The 17,458-nt window shown below is 43.1% G+C and overlaps 2 protein-coding genes across 2 annotated transcripts; both read right to left on the bottom strand.

Annotated features, from left to right (window-relative positions):
* Positions 1-3,494: 3,494 nt before the first annotated feature.
* LOC139412050 (uncharacterized) lies at positions 3,495-8,232 on the bottom strand. The gene is made up of 4 exons (XM_071158839.1): positions 7,987-8,232; positions 7,642-7,719; positions 7,039-7,201; positions 3,495-4,933 (listed from the first exon to the last, which is right to left on the bottom strand). Exons 2-4 carry the CDS (start codon positions 7,645-7,647, stop codon positions 3,831-3,833), a joined length of 1,272 nt encoding a protein of 423 aa, XP_071014940.1. The 5' UTR covers positions 7,648-7,719; positions 7,987-8,232; the 3' UTR covers positions 3,495-3,830.
* Positions 7,978-16,444, bottom strand: LOC139412363 (cell division cycle-associated protein 2-like). The gene is made up of 10 exons (XM_071159177.1): positions 16,143-16,444; positions 15,782-15,912; positions 14,867-15,032; positions 14,383-14,582; positions 13,921-14,139; positions 13,565-13,682; positions 8,832-9,148; positions 8,505-8,556; positions 8,335-8,406; positions 7,978-8,147 (listed from the first exon to the last, which is right to left on the bottom strand). The coding sequence occupies exons 1-10, from the start codon at positions 16,315-16,317 to the stop codon at positions 7,978-7,980; spliced, it is 1,620 nt and encodes a 539-aa protein (XP_071015278.1). The 5' UTR covers positions 16,318-16,444.
* Between the last annotated feature and the right edge of the window lie 1,014 nt (positions 16,445-17,458).

Raw genomic sequence — 17,458 nt, 5'->3', positions numbered from 1 at the left:
CACGTTCATCTGTACAAACAATACTACGCAAGTATAAACACCATGGAACCACGCAGCCATAATACCGCTCAGGAAGGAGATGTGTTCTGTCTCCTAGAGATGAATGTACTTTGGTGTGAAAAGTGCAACTCAATCCCAGAACAACAGCAAAGGACCATGTGAAGATGCTGGATGAAACAGGTGCAAAAGTATTTATATCCACAGTAAAACAAGTCCTATATAGACATAACCTGAAAGGCCGCTCAGCAAGGAAGAAGCCGCTGCTCCAAAACCGCCATAAACAAGCCAGACTTCGGTTTGCAACTGCACATGGGGACAAAGAACGTACTTTTTGGAGAAATGTCTTCTGGTCTGATGAAACAAAAATAGAACTGTTTGGCCGTAATGACCATTGTTATGTTTGGAGGAAACCGGGGAGGTTTGCAAGCCGAAGAACACCATCCCAACCATGAAGCACGGGGGTGGCAGCATCATGTTGTGGGGGTGCTTTGCTGCAGGAGGGACTGGTACACCTCACAAAGTACATGGCATCATGAGAAAGGAAAATTACGTGGATAAATTGAAGCAACATCTCAAGACATCAATCAGGAAGTTAAAGCTTGGTCACAAATGGGTCTTCCAAATGGACAATGACCCCAAGCATACTTCCAAAGTTGTGGCAAAATGGCTTAATGACAACAAGTCAAGGTATTGGAGTGGCCATCACAAAGCCCAAATGTGTGGGCAGAACTGAGAAAGCGTGTGCGAGCAAGGAGGCCTACAAACCTGACTCAGTTACACCAGCTCTGTCAGGAGGAATGGGCCATAATTTACCCAACTTATTGTGGGAAGCATGTGGAAAGCTACCTGAAACATTTGACCCAAATTAAACAATTTAAAGCAATGCTACCAAATACTAATTGAGTGCATGTAAACTTCTGACCCACTGAGAATGTGATGAAAGAAATAAAAGCTCAAATCATTCTCTCTACTATTATTCTGACATTTCACATTCTTAAAATAAAGTGGTGATCCTAACTGACCTAAAACAGGGAATATTTACTTGGTTTTAAATGTCAGGAATTGTGAAAAACTGAGTTTAAATGTATTTGGCTAAAGCGTAAGTAAACTTCCGACTTCCACTGTAGGAGTGTTACTGCTACTCGCAATACTGTTCTTCAGTTTGATGTTTGTCCCTCACTCAGAACATGTTGCATGTTGGTTGGCTAATTATCATACCTCAAGTCACTTGTCAATCAAGTGACCAGAACAGCTCTATCCCACTTAACCTTCTATTCAAATTAGACTTGTATTTATCTACTCATATTAGAGCCCTGGGACAAGTCACCTGTCAAAGGAAAAGAGGTAGCAACCAGCTAACACCGCTACAGACATAGCAGCTGGACAGACCAGGAGAAAAACACGAGGCTGGGGCCCTAGGAGCCCTTGGTGCTGCAGTAGTCCATTCCACTCTTTGTTGCCCTCATCCTCCTGCTGTCCTTAGCTCTATAGGAAACCCATGCAGAGCGGAGGGAGAGTGACACCACAGAGCATGAATAATAGAGAGCTCAGATCCTCATCCCACAACACTAAGGTCCTGAGGAGCATGTCGGAACAAAACTGTCATCCCCATTGACTTTCGAAGAGTAGGGATGTGTATAATGTATGTAACGTTCTATAAATCAAGTGTGACCTTGTTATTAAGGAACGGTTGTCTTTTGTTGGAGAGGCTTTTTGCAGAATGTGTAAAAACTGATTTACTGTAAGATCTTGTAAATCACTCAAAGTATCGGTAAATAAATGTCATTATTCCATGAACAGGAAGTAACATTTGCGTGATTCATCACTTGGCGTCACATGCACTTTATTTATAGGTAGGGCAGTTAGGCCTACACAGTATATCAAAACTGGAGATAGGTCATAAAGTGGAGCCACATGCATTTTCATTGCAACAGCTGGAAAGTGCAGTGTAACATATAGACCTCCTGCACAGAGTGATGATTGAGAGAGGTTCAAGACTACATTTTTGTAACTCTCCCTCTCCAGCTGTCAGCCCGTTCACTATCCCATGGGGGGGGGGGGTTGCCACGGTGACAGGAGGCCACGTCTTGGGGGCGTCGTTTTGGTCAAAGGACTCCATTGTTCTTGTGTTAAGCCGTCTTCTCTATGCCTGTCTGCCAGGCTCAGGGACAGGGGCTTCACACCCCGACACACACTGGCCCAATGAACCCATTAAGTAGTAGGAGGCGGCACGTTCAGACAAACACTGCAATTACAACACAAATCACCTTTATAGACAGCGAGGAGGAATGAAGGCATATATATTAGTCCAACTACAAGGACGGAACAAAGACAAATTGGTAAATGAATCAGATTCTACTAACGAGTTCACGTAAGAAAGACAAACTTACAAGAAAACTGAACAGAATGCATGTTGTATTTCTTGAAGTCTTTAAAAGAACAAAGACTCCACATAATAGTACAAGGGCACAATAGCCAATGATGGGATTGAATATCAAGTGGTTGATTATGCCTGATAAATTGTTTGATATGCGTGTTGTCCTACATGTCCCCACCTGGCCAGTATGCTTATCAGCTCAACCATCCATCTTCTACAGAGAAAAACAAGACGGATCTTGAAATAAGACAAATCACTGCTTTACCCTTAGTTTATACTGTCCTGTATTGGATGCGTTAGGTATAGTCAGTTCCAACCCACTAAATTGTATTCTCTTACCATATTGTGAAAAGATAGATTTCGGCCAAAGGTTTGATAATATATATTGGTCGATGTCATTGTTGTGTCATTTTGTGCTGCTGTACGGTGTTTGGGCCTTAGTTCAGAGGGGACAGTGACCTCTACTGGTCAACTACCAGCACCCAGAATGAAATGGCATATCAAAGTACATGATCCTTGCTGATTGTTTTTATTGCATACATTAGTCCCCTGCTATTTGATTTATTTCTGCATTTACCAGAGCGTGTATCCATATGCAGAGCACGTTATATTCCTTTCCATTAGCTAAAACATCCACTTCATGTCTATAAAATAGGGAGGAAGCCTGGTTCAGCTCAGACTGTAATGGTCAAAAGAGCCAAGGAGACATCCTGCTCGAAGGGGAAATGTAGAACTTACTACAATGGTGACATAGATGCACTCCGATTACCAGTAGATAACTGTGCTCCTCTCTGTGTATTGACAAGCTTGGCTCATGAAACCAGCTACAGATCGGTACAGTCTGATCTATTGTACGAAATAACCATTGTTTTTACAAGAACATATAGTCGTCACAGGAGGCTGCTGAGGGAAGGCCGGTCATAAAATGTCTGTAACGGCGCAAATGGAATGGCAAACTCATGAAAACCACGTTTGATACCATTTCACCAATTACCTCCAGCCATTACCATGAGCCTGTCCTCCCCAATTAAGTTGCCAACAAATTCCTATGATACTGTATGTTTTCAACTTTAGGCATGTGTATTTCAGGAGAGGCCTGTACAATGTTCAGACGATGAATGGTTTGGATAGCCATTTTATTTAATGGATACAGGAGGTAAACATCTACAAAATGACTAAATAACTGCCAGACAGCGCAATCACATTAACGGAAGACCTTATTCTATTTACACAACTTGTTAACGACTAAAAAACAAAAAGGTTTATAAAACTCCCAACAAACAATTAGCTCAGAACCACATCCATTTAGCTTCTCTAAAAGTATCAAAAAGGCAGGTGTGTATCAAATGCTACCCTATTCAATATAATATGCACTACATAGTGAATAGGGTGCCATTTCAGACGCCGACAGGCTAGGGGCAGCGTGAGCAGCTCAACGGTCAACACGGTCCACTTACTCCAGGGGAGGGGGCAGTAGAGCCTGGATTGAGCTGCGGCGGCCCCTGGTCTTCCTGCGGATAGCCCTGATGGAGTCTGGGGAGGTTTGGGGCAGCCAGGCCAGGCCGGAGCCTCTGGCCTCAAGGGTGCTGCTCTGGCTCTGGTTCCTCAGGCTGCGGCGGACCGAACGACGCCCCCTGCTGGGAAGAGGCCGCAGCACATCGTCGATACTGAACTCTTCCTGTGCCCAGGGGGGAAGGAGGGAGTCTCGGAAGGAGGCCTGTTCTGTAATGCTACCCTGCTCCATCTCTGACCTGTGGATGTCATTCTCCACATCTTGCCCGCTCTCCTCCACTGCCTCTGGACCGATTGACTGAGGTGCCTGCGCCTCCTCCCTCTCCTCGACGACTGAGCTGGCGTATATAGAGCTCCTTCTACCCCTGGAGCGGCCTGGGCCCCGGGCTTCTCCTCTCTGCTTGCCTTTGTTTGATCTCTGTTCTACATGGCTCACTGCCTCCTGGTCTAATGAAGCCACTGTGGCGCTAACCTCATGTGTAGGAGGGCAGCATGTAGTGTCTGCCCTAACTGGACTTCCCCCACTCCTACCTGCATCTGGTAGTGTGCAAGTGCATTGATCTGTATTTACAGGGTCTGAGGTACACTGAGCATTAGGTTCACTCTCTCGGTCACCAGGTACAGTGTGCTTGGCTGGACTGGACTCTGAAACCTCTGCCTGGCTTGTTTCTGTTGGGTCTTGATCAGTGTTCTCTACCTGCTCTTCACTGAGACAGTCAACAGGAACACTCACCTTCCTGCCTTTCCCTCTACCTCCTCTAATAACACTTGGTTCTTTCTGCTCTTTAGTTCTGAAGGTATTTGTTGGACCTGACCACCGTCTCCCGGCCCGTGCTGCCCTCCCAGTCCCAAAGCAGCCTGTGGTAAAGCCTACAGGGGCTTCTGAAGGCCCAACAGATGGCTCTGCAGTTGGGATGGTGTCTTCTGGTGAGACCCCACCGGCCGCGGGGCACAGGCGGCTTTGCCACAGGGCTGCAGCCATGACCACTCCAGTGATTGGGTCGCTGTTAATGACATCTTCCAATAGGCTGGAGTCTCCTTTGGCTGTAGAGGGAGGACACAGCATGGATGACTTAAGCAATAAGGCCCAGGGGTGTGGTATAGGGCCAATATACCACAGCTAAGAGCTGTTCTTCGGCACGACGCAAAGTGGAGTGCCTGGATACAGCCCTTAGCCATGGTATATTGGCCATATATCACAAACCCCCGAGGGGCCTTATTGCCATTATAAACTGGTTACCAACGTAATTAGAGCAGTACAAATAAATGTTTTGTCATAGTTGTCATGGTACACGGTGTGATATACTATATATATATATATATATATATATATATATAGCTTTCAGTCAATCAGCATTTAGGACTTGAACCACCCAGTTTATAACACTGTCTAGACTACAGATACTATTATAACAGACAGTTGAATGGCTGTACTTGGACATGCTCCAAGTCAGACTGAATGGCCTACAATACACAGTAGCAGCATTCTATTATTGACTGTACTTAGTACTGTATCAAGTGTCAGTCAGTGAGAGTGGAGTGCCTTGAGCGGTGTATCTTCAGTGTCTTCATGAGTGAGTGAGGTATTAGAGGTCGACTGATTAATTGGGGCCGATTTCAAGTTCTCATAACAATCGGTAAATCGGCATTTTTGGACGCCGATTATATTGCAGTCGACGAGGACATTGCGTGGCAGGCAATGTTACGTGAGTGCAGAAAGGAGCCAAGTTGCTAGCTAGCATTAAACTTATCTTACAAAAAACAATCTTAACATAATCACTAGTTAACTACACATGGTTGATGATATTACTAGTTTATCTAGCGTGCATATAATCAATGCGGTGCATGTTCATTTATCATTGAATCACAGCCTACTTCACCAAACGGGTGATGATTTAACAAGAGCATTCGCGAAAAAAAGCGCTGTCGTTGGTGCAACGTATCTAACCTAACCATATCAATGCCTTTCTTAAAATCAATACACAAGTATAGATTTTTAAACCTGCATATTTAGTTAAAAGAAATTCATTTTAGCAGGCAATATTAACTAGGGAAATTGTGTCACTTCTCTTGCGTTCATCGCAAGCAGAGTCAGGGTATATGCAGCAGTTTGGGTCGCCTGGCTCGTTGCGAACTATGTGAAGACCATTTCTTCCTAACAAAGACCGTAATTAATTTGCCAGAATTTTACATAATTATGACATAACATTGAAGGTTGTGCAATGTAACAGCAATATTTAGACTTATGGATGCCACCCGTTTGATAAAATACGGAACGGTTCCGTATTTCACTGAAAGAATAAATATTTTGATTTCGAAATGATAGGTCATTAATATGGTCAAATCCAGAAACTAAGGCTCGTATTTGTGTGTGTTTATTACATTATAATTAAGTCTGATTTGATAGCGCAGTCTGACTGAGCGGTGGTAGGCAGCAGCAGGCCCGTAAACACACTTTCCTGCGTTTGCCAGCAGCTCTTCGCAATGCTTCAAGCACTGCGCTGTTTATGACTTCAAGCCTATCAACTCCCGAGATTAGGCTGGCAATACTAGTGCCTACAAGAACATCCAATAGTCAAAGGTAGATGAAATACAAATGGTATAGAGAGAAATAGTCCTATAATTCCTATAATAACCTCAACCTAAAACTTCTTACCTGGGAATATTGAAAACTCATGTTAAAAGGAACCACCAGCTTTCATATGTTCTCATGTTCTGAGCAAGGAACTGAAACGTTAGCTTTCTTACATAGCACATATTGCACTTTTACTTTCTTCTCCAACACTGAGTTTTCACATTATTTAAACCAAATTGAACATGTTTCATTATTTGAGACTAAATAGATTTTTATAAATCAAATAAGTGTTCATTCAGTATTGTTGTAATTGTCATTATTACAAAAAATATAGATACATATATAAATAAAAATCAGACGATTAATCGGTATCGGCTTTTTTTTTTGGGGTCCTCCAATAAATCGGTATTGGCATTAAAATCATAATCGGTCGACCTCTAGTAGGTATACAGTGAAATCAGCAGAGTGGAAGCCTTGCTCTCACCAATCCAATCATATTTAATCAATGATTAGTTCAAGGAAGGAATGTTTCTTCCTGGGCAATCAAAACACAGCCTAACAGCGGCGTGCTTACCTGTGTGTCTGGAGGTGTGGGGGTGTTGAGGGGTGGGGGAGCAGCTGAGGGAGGACAGGTTCTCCGTGATTGGGCTGAGGTTGGGGTTCTTGGATGCATAGGCTCTCTTCCCGTACAGAGCGTGATTTACCTCCTTCTTCCCAAAGCCACTTTTTGCTAAGTTCTGGAGAAACACAAACAAACTGAATACCCAAGCTGGTTTGCCCCAGCCTTACAACCGTGCACCTCTCCTGATTTATGTTTTGATATTGTTTCTGTCACCTCTGAGGGATACAGTAATTACATCAATCACAGTAGACTTCCTTCTTTGGTCCCTTGAAAGCGCTCATTCCTTTCATGTTCAGAACTAAAGTAAATCCCACAAGTACTCAAAACACCACCTTCTAAATATAGTTTGGTTCTTGCTCAATTTGAATCACCTAAATCCCTTGAGCGCGAGGAAGGCAGATTGACTGTGGCTAAATAAAAGGAAGTTAGAACGAGGCAAGTAGCTTGGTGTATGTAATACCTCCCCGAGGCTTAGCTCACTACTATCCACAGCCTCAGCGTGTAATATCATAAGTCGCTAGAGAAAGTAAAGTGATGAGCAGAGCCCAGACTGACCTTCATCCTCCCACAGGCAGACTTGGCAGCCGTACGCGTCGACCTCTTCTTCACAGGCTTACTTTCTTCCTCTGGTTGCTGAAAGAGCAGAGAAAAGTGAGGGATATGGAGAGAGAGAGAAATAGAGGTAGAGAGGGAGAAATAGGTAGTGAGAGACAAGTTGCATTAGGATAGGATCTATTTCGTTATACTCGCAAGATCTTCCATTGAGATTAACCCTAAATCATCAGATGAATATAATATTACAACTATGGTAACATTAGTCCAGAGATAATCTTCTCATTGGTGTGTAAGTGGAGGAAATGAGGATACCTTGTTCTGTGAATGAGTGGTGTGTTAACTGACCTTTCTCTTTCTGCTGCGAGAGCGGGCTGTGGCAGGGGCGTCTGATTCTGGTTCACGGTCCAGGGCAGGATCAGGCACTGGGGCTGGGTCAGGCACTGGGGCTGGGTCAGGCACTGGGGCGGGGTCAGGCACTGGGGCGGGGTCAGGCACTGGGGCAGCATCTACAGCAAACACCTCAGTTTCAGACTCTCATTTGGCACCACTGTAAAATCAATGACTTGAGGCTGATGAGGAGATGTGCTGTTACTTAAGGAGAGAGAAAGGGTGTGAAGAGAGGGTGTGGGCGGTGGGGGTGGATGAAATATAATCCGTCTGAAGTGGGAGTCAACTGAAGTGACACTCTCTCACCTGGCAGTGCCTGACAAATGGAGTCCTCCTTTTGGAAAGCGGAGTTCAAATCCAGAGGTTGAGTCTCCAGCTCTGTAAATTTGTACAGCAAGTAACAATGTTACATTTTACACAGAGCTTGACTGGAAATATAGCATCCTCTCAGCCATGATCACTGTTCAACAACCAACCTGCATTGTCCAAGGAACTGTCAACATCATCTTCCATTGAAGGGAAAGCGATCTGAGGACATAGAGAACTACTGCATTAGTTCCATGGTGAAAAACAACTAACCCACATGCTGAATTACCAAGAATGACAATTCAATGATTGTCCATTCTCATGAGGAACACTGTAGCTAAATGTTTTGACAACGTAAAACAAGAGTTCCTTATTGGACGATCAGGTAGTCCCTTCCTGTTTCATTACATTTTCTTCTGTTTGGTGCCTAATGAATACAACCCTTACTTCATAATTTTTGCAACAGGTCAATCACTGTGTTAGTGAGTGACTTGTACCTTTCCCCGAGTGTCAGCGCTCTGTTCCCCACAGCAGGGCCCACTAGTGAGGGGTGGGGATGCTCCAGTCAGAGAGGGGCTGCTGAAGTCTGGCTGGGCCAGGTTTAAAGGGGTCCTCTGGGGGGTCTTCAGCAGTGACTTTAGCTGGGACACCCCGGCAGATGTTGGGACCCTGCCCGGGGTGCCCCCCTTCCGTAGAGGGGTGCTGGGGGGCAGCTTCTTGTCAAAGAGCTCGGGGGGCAGCAGGATCCCGAAACGCACCTGCTTCTTCCTCTTCACAGTTGAGGTAACGTTACCACCAGAGGAATCAGCTTCATCTAAAAGGGAAAATAAATATTTATCATCACTTGACCCTACTCAAAACAGCTCTATTCAAACAACTGCTTCTCTTACAGAAAAATGTGGTTCCATTTTAGTCGGTCGTTCGGTATGACATTCACCTGAACTAAAAACACGCCAATGAAATGCAGAGCCCACCCTCGGAAGCGCCACCTTCCTGGCTTTAACACCTGTTCTCGGATTCACTTCCTCAATTCAGCTCGACTGAAGGAGAATTTGTCAAACAATTTCCAAGCACACAAAGACTAGTGGATTCGGCTCCAACTTAGGTGTCTGTGGAGAGAGTACTCATCCCCCTAGACATTGCTAGCTTTGGGTCTTGGTGTTTGCTAAAAGCTAACTACATTCTGCTCTGCTTGTGTAGGTCCAAGTCTTATAATATACCATTTAGCAGACGCTTTTATCCAAAGAAACTGAGTGCATATATTTCATGTATGGATGGTCCTGGGAATTAAAGCCACTATCCTGGCATTACAAGCTCCATGTTCTACCAACTGAGCCAAATAGGACAATGCTTCCTATTTGGGAAGAAATGTGGTATGCTTCTTAGTGTTTGCTAAAAGCCTACCACTTTGGTTTTGAACCACCAACCATACTCTAGTCCATGGCATATGGTTTTACAATGAAAATGAAAGAATCCTGTTTGCCCGGGGTGGAAACACGCTCAAGCAGGGCCAGCTCCAGGCATAAGCAGTCACTTCGAGTCACTGCCCCAAAACAGTTTACAGTGCCTTCAGAAAGTATTTATACCCCTAGAGACTTATTACACGCTGTTGGACAGATTTCAAGATGGATTCGAATTAATAATTCTCACCCATCTACACACAAATACCCCATAATGATAGTGATTTATTCATTGAAAATGAAATACAGAAAATTCTCATTTACATACATATACACACCCCAGAGTCAATACAGGTTAGAATCACATTTGGCAGTGATTACAGCGTTCTGGGTAAGTTTAAGAGTTTTGCACACGTGGATTATACATTTTTACATATTATATATTCAGGCACATTAGTTGTTCATAATTTCTCAAAAAACATTTAAGTCTTAAAGGTAAGATTTTCAAGCACATTACAGTAAAAACATACTTTGCCACTCAGGTACATTCACTGTCTTCTAGGTGAGAAACTGCAGTGTACTCAGTAATCTGTTGTATTGGATTTGCCCCGAACATAACACGTTGTAATCATGACAAAAAAGTCATTCCTTTGCCATTTTTTTTGTTGCAGTTTTACTTTAGTGCCTTGTTGCAAACAGGATGCGTGTTTTGGAATATTTGTATTCTGTACAGGCTTCCTTTTCACTCTGTCAATTATGTTAGTATTGTGGAGTAATTACAATGTTGTTGAGCCATCCTCAGTTTTTCCCTATCACAGCCATTAAATTGTGCGACTGTTTTAAAAGTCACCATTGGCCTCATGGTGAAATCTCTGAGCGGTTTCCTTCCTCTCTGGCAACTGAGTTAGGAAGGACGCCTGTATCTTTGTAGTGACTGGGAGTATTGATACACCATCCAAGTGTAATAACTTCACCATGCTCAAAGGCACATTTAATGTCTGCTGCTTTATTTATTTTTACCCATCTACCAATAGGCGCCCTTCTTTGCAAGGCTTTGGAAAACCTCCCTGATCTGTGTGGTTGAATCTGTGTTTGAAATTCACTGCTCAACCGAGAAACCGTACAGATAATTGTGGGTGGGGCAGTCATTCAAAACACTATTATTGCAGACAGAGTCCATGCAACTTATTATGGGGAGTTGTTCCTGAATTTATTTAGGCTTCCCATAACAAAAAGGGGTTGAGTACTTATTGACTCAAGACATTTCAGCTTCTCATTTGTAATTAATTTATACAAATTTTGGAAAACATAATTCCACTTTGACATTATGGAGTATTGTGTGTAGGCCAATGAAAGTCAAGGGGTGTGAATACTTTGAAGGCACGGTCTATAGACGAAACAAAAATAAATGCAATTATTTCAGTTCATATAAAGGAAATCAGACAATTTAAATAAATTCATTAGGCCCTAATCTATGGATTTCATATGACTGGGAATACTGATATGCATCGATTGGTCACAGATATGCCTAAAAAAAAAGTAGGGGTGTGGATCAGAAAACCAGTCAGTATCTGGTGAAATCACCATTTGCCTCATGCAGCGTGATATCTCCTTCACATTGAGTTGATGAGGCTGTTGATTGTGGCCTGTGGAATGTTGTCCCACTCGTCAATGGCTATGCAAAGTTGCTGGATATTGGCGAGATCAGGAACACGTTGTCGTACACGTCAATCCAGAGTATCCCAAACATGCTCAATGGGTGACATCTCTATGCATTCAAATTGCCATTGATAAAATGCAATCGTGTTCATTGTCCGTAGCTTATGTATGCCCATACCATAACCCCACCGTGGGGCACTGTTCAGAATGTTGACATCAGCAAACCACACACCCACACGACACGGTCTGCCATCTGCCTGGTAAAATTGAAACCGAGATTCATCCCTGAAGAGCACACATCGCCATCGTGCTAGCGGCCAACGAAGGAGAGCATTTGCCCACTGATGATGTCGGTTACGACGCCAAACTGCAGTCAGGACGGCGAGAACGTAGATGAGCTTCCCTGAGAAGGTTTATTTGGTTGTGCAAACCCAGTTTCATCAGCTGTCCGGGTGACTGGTCTCAGATGATCACGCATGTGAAGAAGCCAGATGTGGAGGTCCTGGGCTGGCATGGTTACACGTGGTTGTGAGGCTGGTTGAACGTACCGCAAAATTCTCTAAAAACAACAGCTGAGGCAGCTTATGGTGGAAAAATTAACAAATTCTCTGGCAACAGCTCTGATGGACATTCCTGCAGTCGACTCCTTGAAAACTTGGGACATCTGTGGCATTGTGTTGTGTGACAAAACTGCACATTTTAGAGTGGCCTTTTTTTTTGTCCCCAGCACAAGGTGACTGTGTAATGATCATGCTGTTTAATCAGCTTCTTGATTTGTCACACCTGTAAGAATTATCTTGGTGAAAGAGAAGTGCTCATTAAGATGAATGTAAACAAATTTGTGCACAATATTTCTGGGATCTTTTATCTCAGCTCATGAATCCAACACTTTACATGTTGCGTTTATGTATGCATGTATATACACAGCACCAGTCTGTATCACAACCGGCCGTGATTGGGAGTCCCATAGGGCGGCGCACAATTGGCCCAGCGTCGTCCGGGTTTGGCCGTCATTTGTAAATAAGAATTTGTTCATAGTTGACTTGCCTAGTTAAATAAAAAGGTTAAATAAATGTAAAAAAAATTGGACACACCTACTTATTCAAGAGTTTCTTTATTTTTACTATATTGTAGAATAGTGAAGACATCAAAACTATGAAATAACACATGGAAATGTTTATTTGAGTTGTTCTTGCATAATATGGACTTGGTATTTTACCAAATAGGGCTATCACCCCTACCTTGTCACAACACACCACCACTACCTTGTCACAACACAACTGATTGGCTCAAACACATTAATAAGCAAAGAAATTCCACAAATTAACTAAGACACACCTGTTAATTTAAATGCATTCCAGGTGATTACCTCATGAAGCTGGTTGAGAGAATGCCAAGTGTGCAAAGCTGTCATCAAGGCAAAGGGTGGCTACTTTGAAGAAACTCAAATATAAAGTATATTTTGATTTGTTGAACATTTTTGGGTTACTACATGATTCCATGTGTTATTTCATAGTTTGTCTTATTCTTATACAATGTAGAAAATAGTAAAGATAAAGAAAAACCCTTGAATGAATAAATGTCCAAACTTTTGACTGGTACTGTATAAACAGTTATTTTATTATCATGACTGTATTCATCCATAAATCGTCAGTTACGCTAAGGTTGGGAATTGCTAGGGACCTGACAATATATTATCACCATGATACGAAGTTGCCGTTAAGATATGAATTGCGAATATCACAATTCCAAAGTATTGTGATTTTACTGCGATTCCATATTCCAAACATATTGCTTACCATATGTCTGCTGCAGAGAGACAAGAGAACATGAGAAAACTAGTTTAGATCCGTCATGGAAATAAAAGTGCTGAAAGACGAATTAGCTCTTTATTTAAAAAGATGGAGAACAAGCTATGAAGGAAGTTTTGGAGTTTTGTCTGAAGTTTTGGTGCAGGTACAGCCAACTAGGGCAAATAAATATATACATACACAGCGATAGCCAAAACGATATATCGTCAAAAATAATATACCGAAATGCAACCGTATCAAGCCCCCTCCATCACTAGGTTACACAATTATATAATTGCCATGCCAGGCCTATCTGTACTATCCTAAGCTTGCACTGGGCTTCAAAGCACCAGACAAGGGAGCAGCATATAGTGTATTTACCTGTGGGGTTCATCTCCAGAAGAGATGGAATGGCAAACAGAGGGGACAGAGTTGTCCTGTCTGGTCCTGAATGCACAACCAGAGGTTGGTTGGAGCTGTGGACTTCAAAGGAGCATTCCTGTTGAGTGAGAGGGAACCAAACAGAATTTTTGAGAGACAGGCAGGAACATGGGGTGAGAATAGCAGTTGTGTGCTCTGTAGAGCTGTGAGGACTTCACAGACAGAAAAGAGGAGGCTGGGGTGTTGGGTTGTGTCCCAAACGACACTCTATATAGGGAATAAGGGATATAGGGAATAAGGTGCCAGTTGGGACACATATTTGGTGTGTGTGTAGATAAAGCCTGGTGGCCTCTTACTTGGTCCTGCTCCTCCTTGGTGGGAGTACAAATCTGCTTTAGAGGAGAGGACTGGGGCTCCCCCCGTGTGACCTGGGACACAGTATTAGTATGCAGGGCTGGTGGCAGGGACACACTAGCGCGTTCTAGCTCACCAGAGAGCTCAGTGTCATTCTGGGGCTGTACGCCGGGTCTTACAGTGAGAGCTGGATGATGGTCCTTGTTCTGGACAACAGCAGCCTGGGGTAGGGGGTCATGGTGGGTTTAGTGGACGTCAGAACATTGTGGCCACAGTAGAATAGTTAATAGTAAAATACATTTAGTTTAAATAAGCACTTTTCAATATTTCTTACCAGTTGATCAACATGTACAAGCCAAAGTCGCAAAAAACATCAACACACCAACAGATGCTGAATGGTTGGCCAAGTTATATTTGTCATTCAACAGACAGAGAAGTGCTTGGTGAGTGTGTGGTGAGGTTACCTCATTGTTTTGTTGCTGCTTCAGTATGGTGCCGGTGCGTTTGAGGACAGGAGTGTTGGCCTCGCCAATTTCCTCCACACAGTTCCCCTGGGAGACTGCTGTGCAGCGCCTCTTACTGGGTGGTGGAGTTAGAAAGGGAGGCTGGCTCACTGGGGTCTTGTTCTCCTTCCCACCACTGCCATCATCACATCTCCACCCATCTGAGAGTTAAGACAACACCCATAAACAACCACAGCCCAGAATAGAAAACCCTTATAGAAGACACTAAAAAGGGCAATCTGTAGTATCTGGACATTTCTCCATTCCCTCAAAGTAGTATAACAAATATATCAACACCCATAAACAACCACAGTCCAGAATAGAAAACCCTTATAGAAGACACTAGATTCTAACTAGTTGAAAACTGAAATGGTATACTTAAAGCACCAATTTCAGTTCATGTAATAATAACTGATTAATAAATTAGTCACTGAAGCAGACTAACCACCAGACAGAAAATCTCTTGTCTTGATGCATCCCCCGGTGTGATTGTCCTGTTGTGGCACCGGTTCATTCTCATTTTCCTCCACAGCCATTATGCTCTGGAAAATAGCCATCTTCTGCTTTAGAGTAGAGGGGAATCTGGGAGAGAAGGATCTGGCTTGGGTAGGCTATGAAGAGAAAGACATGGTAAACACACCATTTCAAATTATTGGTTTCAAACCAAGCTGTTTGCCAGCAGCATACCACCCTGCATACCACTGCTGGCTTGCTTCTGAAGCTAAGCAGGGTTGGTCCTGGTCAGTTCCTGGATGGGAGACCAGATGCTGCTGGAAGTGGTGTTGGAGGGCCAGTAGGAGGCACTCTTTCCTCTGGTCTAAAAAATATCCCAATGCCCCAGGGCAGTGATTGGGGACACTGCCCTGTGTAGGGTGCCGTCTTTCGGATGGGACGTTAAACGGGTGTCCTGACTCTCCGAGGTCATTAAAGATCCCATGGCACTTATCGTAAGAGTAGGGGTGTTAACCCCGGTGTCCTGGCTAAATTCCCAATCTGGCCCTCAAACCATCATGGTCACCTAATAATCCCCAGTTTACAATTGGCTCATTAATCCCCCTCCTCTCCCCTGTAACTATTCCCCAGGTCGTTGCTGCAAATGAGAACGTGTTCTCAGTCAACTTACCTGGTAAAATAACGGATAAATTAATAAAAATTTTAAAAAAACAAATTACAGAGACATTGTAGCAAGAGACAGCTTATAGGCCTATGTCATAAATTAAATTGACTGGCTAGGAGCATTGCTAGGTCCAATTCAGATTAACACAAGCAGTCCTAGAGCAACCTGTATCTGCAGTGCACTACCTACAGTATTTTTATTGCACAATCTTTGAGTATGATCATGCATGAGCAAACATCTCACCTGTGTGGTTGCGGGGGGAGTTTTCATCCTCTGTTGGGCTATGTAGCGGATAAGGGAGTTGGTCTCTGGTGAGCCCCGTACCCCAACATTAGACCTCCGCTTAACCTTCAGCTGAGCCAGGCGAGATTTTTCTGGAGAAAGACAATAGATGCACCATTTATTGGGACATTCTTAGTTCCTTAAAAACTAAGATTTTATTGCATCAAAGCACTGTGTAGACCCTATAACATAACGTCACATTGCCATGGAAAATGTGTGTTTCCGTTTACAATAACGAGTTGATTAGATACAGGGTAACGTCAGAGAGAGCAGTGGACTCATTGGAATGATAAGCAGCTAACTTCTTCAATGTCTGAATTACCTTTGGCGTTAGAAGACGGCGTGAAGCTCTGAGTGGAGAAATCCAGTTGGGAGGGTGTGAGCTGGGATAATTCCAAAGGTGTTGTGATGTTGCTCAGAGGAGGACACGAGGCCTCCAGTTCATTCAAGGTTTCAGTTCCCTCAACGTTGTCCATTTTCAGCTCTGAACTGGCCATGATCTAATTTACCTAGTTACAACAGAAAGGAATCCAAGCGACTTCAGTGGGGTCTTTCACCTGAATTAGAGATCACCCAACTGCTGTTAACAGTCGATCAAATTGGATCAATGACGCATTCAAGGAAGGCAAGGCTGACAAAACAAGCAACGACTGATGATCACACACTAAAACAAGTGGTTTATTATACGACAGGCATGCGACGTTATTGACACTATGCATCAAACAAACATTAAACACATCTTACAAAGCCACTTACAACTTTTATAAAACAAACTCTGAAGTTAGCTACAAGTTCACATTTAACTGTTTGCTACGTTACAAACTGGCTAACGTTAGCTTGTTGGCCAGTTAACGTCGTTAGCTAACACTAGCTAGAGTTAACACCATCAATCGACAGCATCTTACCTTAAAAATAATGTTTTTTTTTTTTAGAAACGCTACAATATCCACCCTTATGAATCCAACTAGACTTAGCTAAACATACCAGCTAAATGACTACAAGAATCAAACGTTTTTCAGCTAGCTAACATACTTGCTAGCTAGTCCATACTAGTGTAATTTTCAAATTTCGCACCACTCACAGTAGTTGTGGCACAAAGATCCTTCCGCGACCTAAACAAATGTTGGTTAACGTTAAAATGTCCAACGAAATCATTACATGTATGTTAAACAAACTCAAAACTAAATTCAAAAAACATTTTCGTTAAAACTTGTCAAAATACGGATATAAATCGATAGTTATGGACATTTGGGCACTATTTCGTATGTCTACAAAATGATCTAGTTTCATACGAACTGGCCAATGAATGTGAACGTATATGTCACGTGTCTCTAGAATGCCGAATGAATCACATCCGTTTTAGTGCTCCAAAATTAGTTCATACGCTAGCAAAGAGGAAGAGGCGAGCAGAACATTATTTTCCATTTAAATTATCTTTGTAGGTCATATTTTTCCTTGCGCACTGGTGTAGGAACAGCTCATCCATTTCCAAGTTTCCAAACTTCTTCCCAAAAACAAATCAAAGCTCTTCTTTGTGTTAAAACCTTGTCTTACATTGCCTATACATTTGGTAAGATGAATTGGACCCTCTGGTAGTAGTCCGTCAGACGGCCTTTGGGATACTCTGGTAGGCCCCTA

This window comes from Oncorhynchus clarkii, chromosome 6 (assembly GCF_045791955.1).
Source record: "Oncorhynchus clarkii lewisi isolate Uvic-CL-2024 chromosome 6, UVic_Ocla_1.0, whole genome shotgun sequence".
NCBI classification, from domain to species: domain Eukaryota; kingdom Metazoa; phylum Chordata; class Actinopteri; order Salmoniformes; family Salmonidae; genus Oncorhynchus; species Oncorhynchus clarkii.
This window is presented reverse-complemented; position numbering and strand designations above follow the sequence as displayed.

What these genes read in the sequence shown, in the direction of transcription:
- LOC139412050 (XM_071158839.1), bottom strand. An exon ending in CCACACCTCCAGACACACAG is followed by an intron (nt 4,934 to 7,038) that starts GTAAGCACGCCG and finishes CTCCCTCTACAG; the next exon opens with CCAAAGGAGACTCCAGCCTA.
- LOC139412363 (XM_071159177.1), bottom strand. Translation starts at nt 16,317, where the DNA reads ATGGCCAGTTCAGAGCTGAAAATGGACAACGTTGAGGGAACTGAAACC. An exon ending in CCAAGGAGGAGCAGGACCAA is followed by an intron (nt 13,683 to 13,920) that starts GTAAGAGGCCAC and finishes CTCACTCAACAG; the next exon opens with GAATGCTCCTTTGAAGTCCA. An exon ending in CAGTTCCTTGGACAATGCAG is followed by an intron (nt 8,407 to 8,504) that starts GTTGGTTGTTGA and finishes ACAAATTTACAG; the next exon opens with AGCTGGAGACTCAACCTCTG.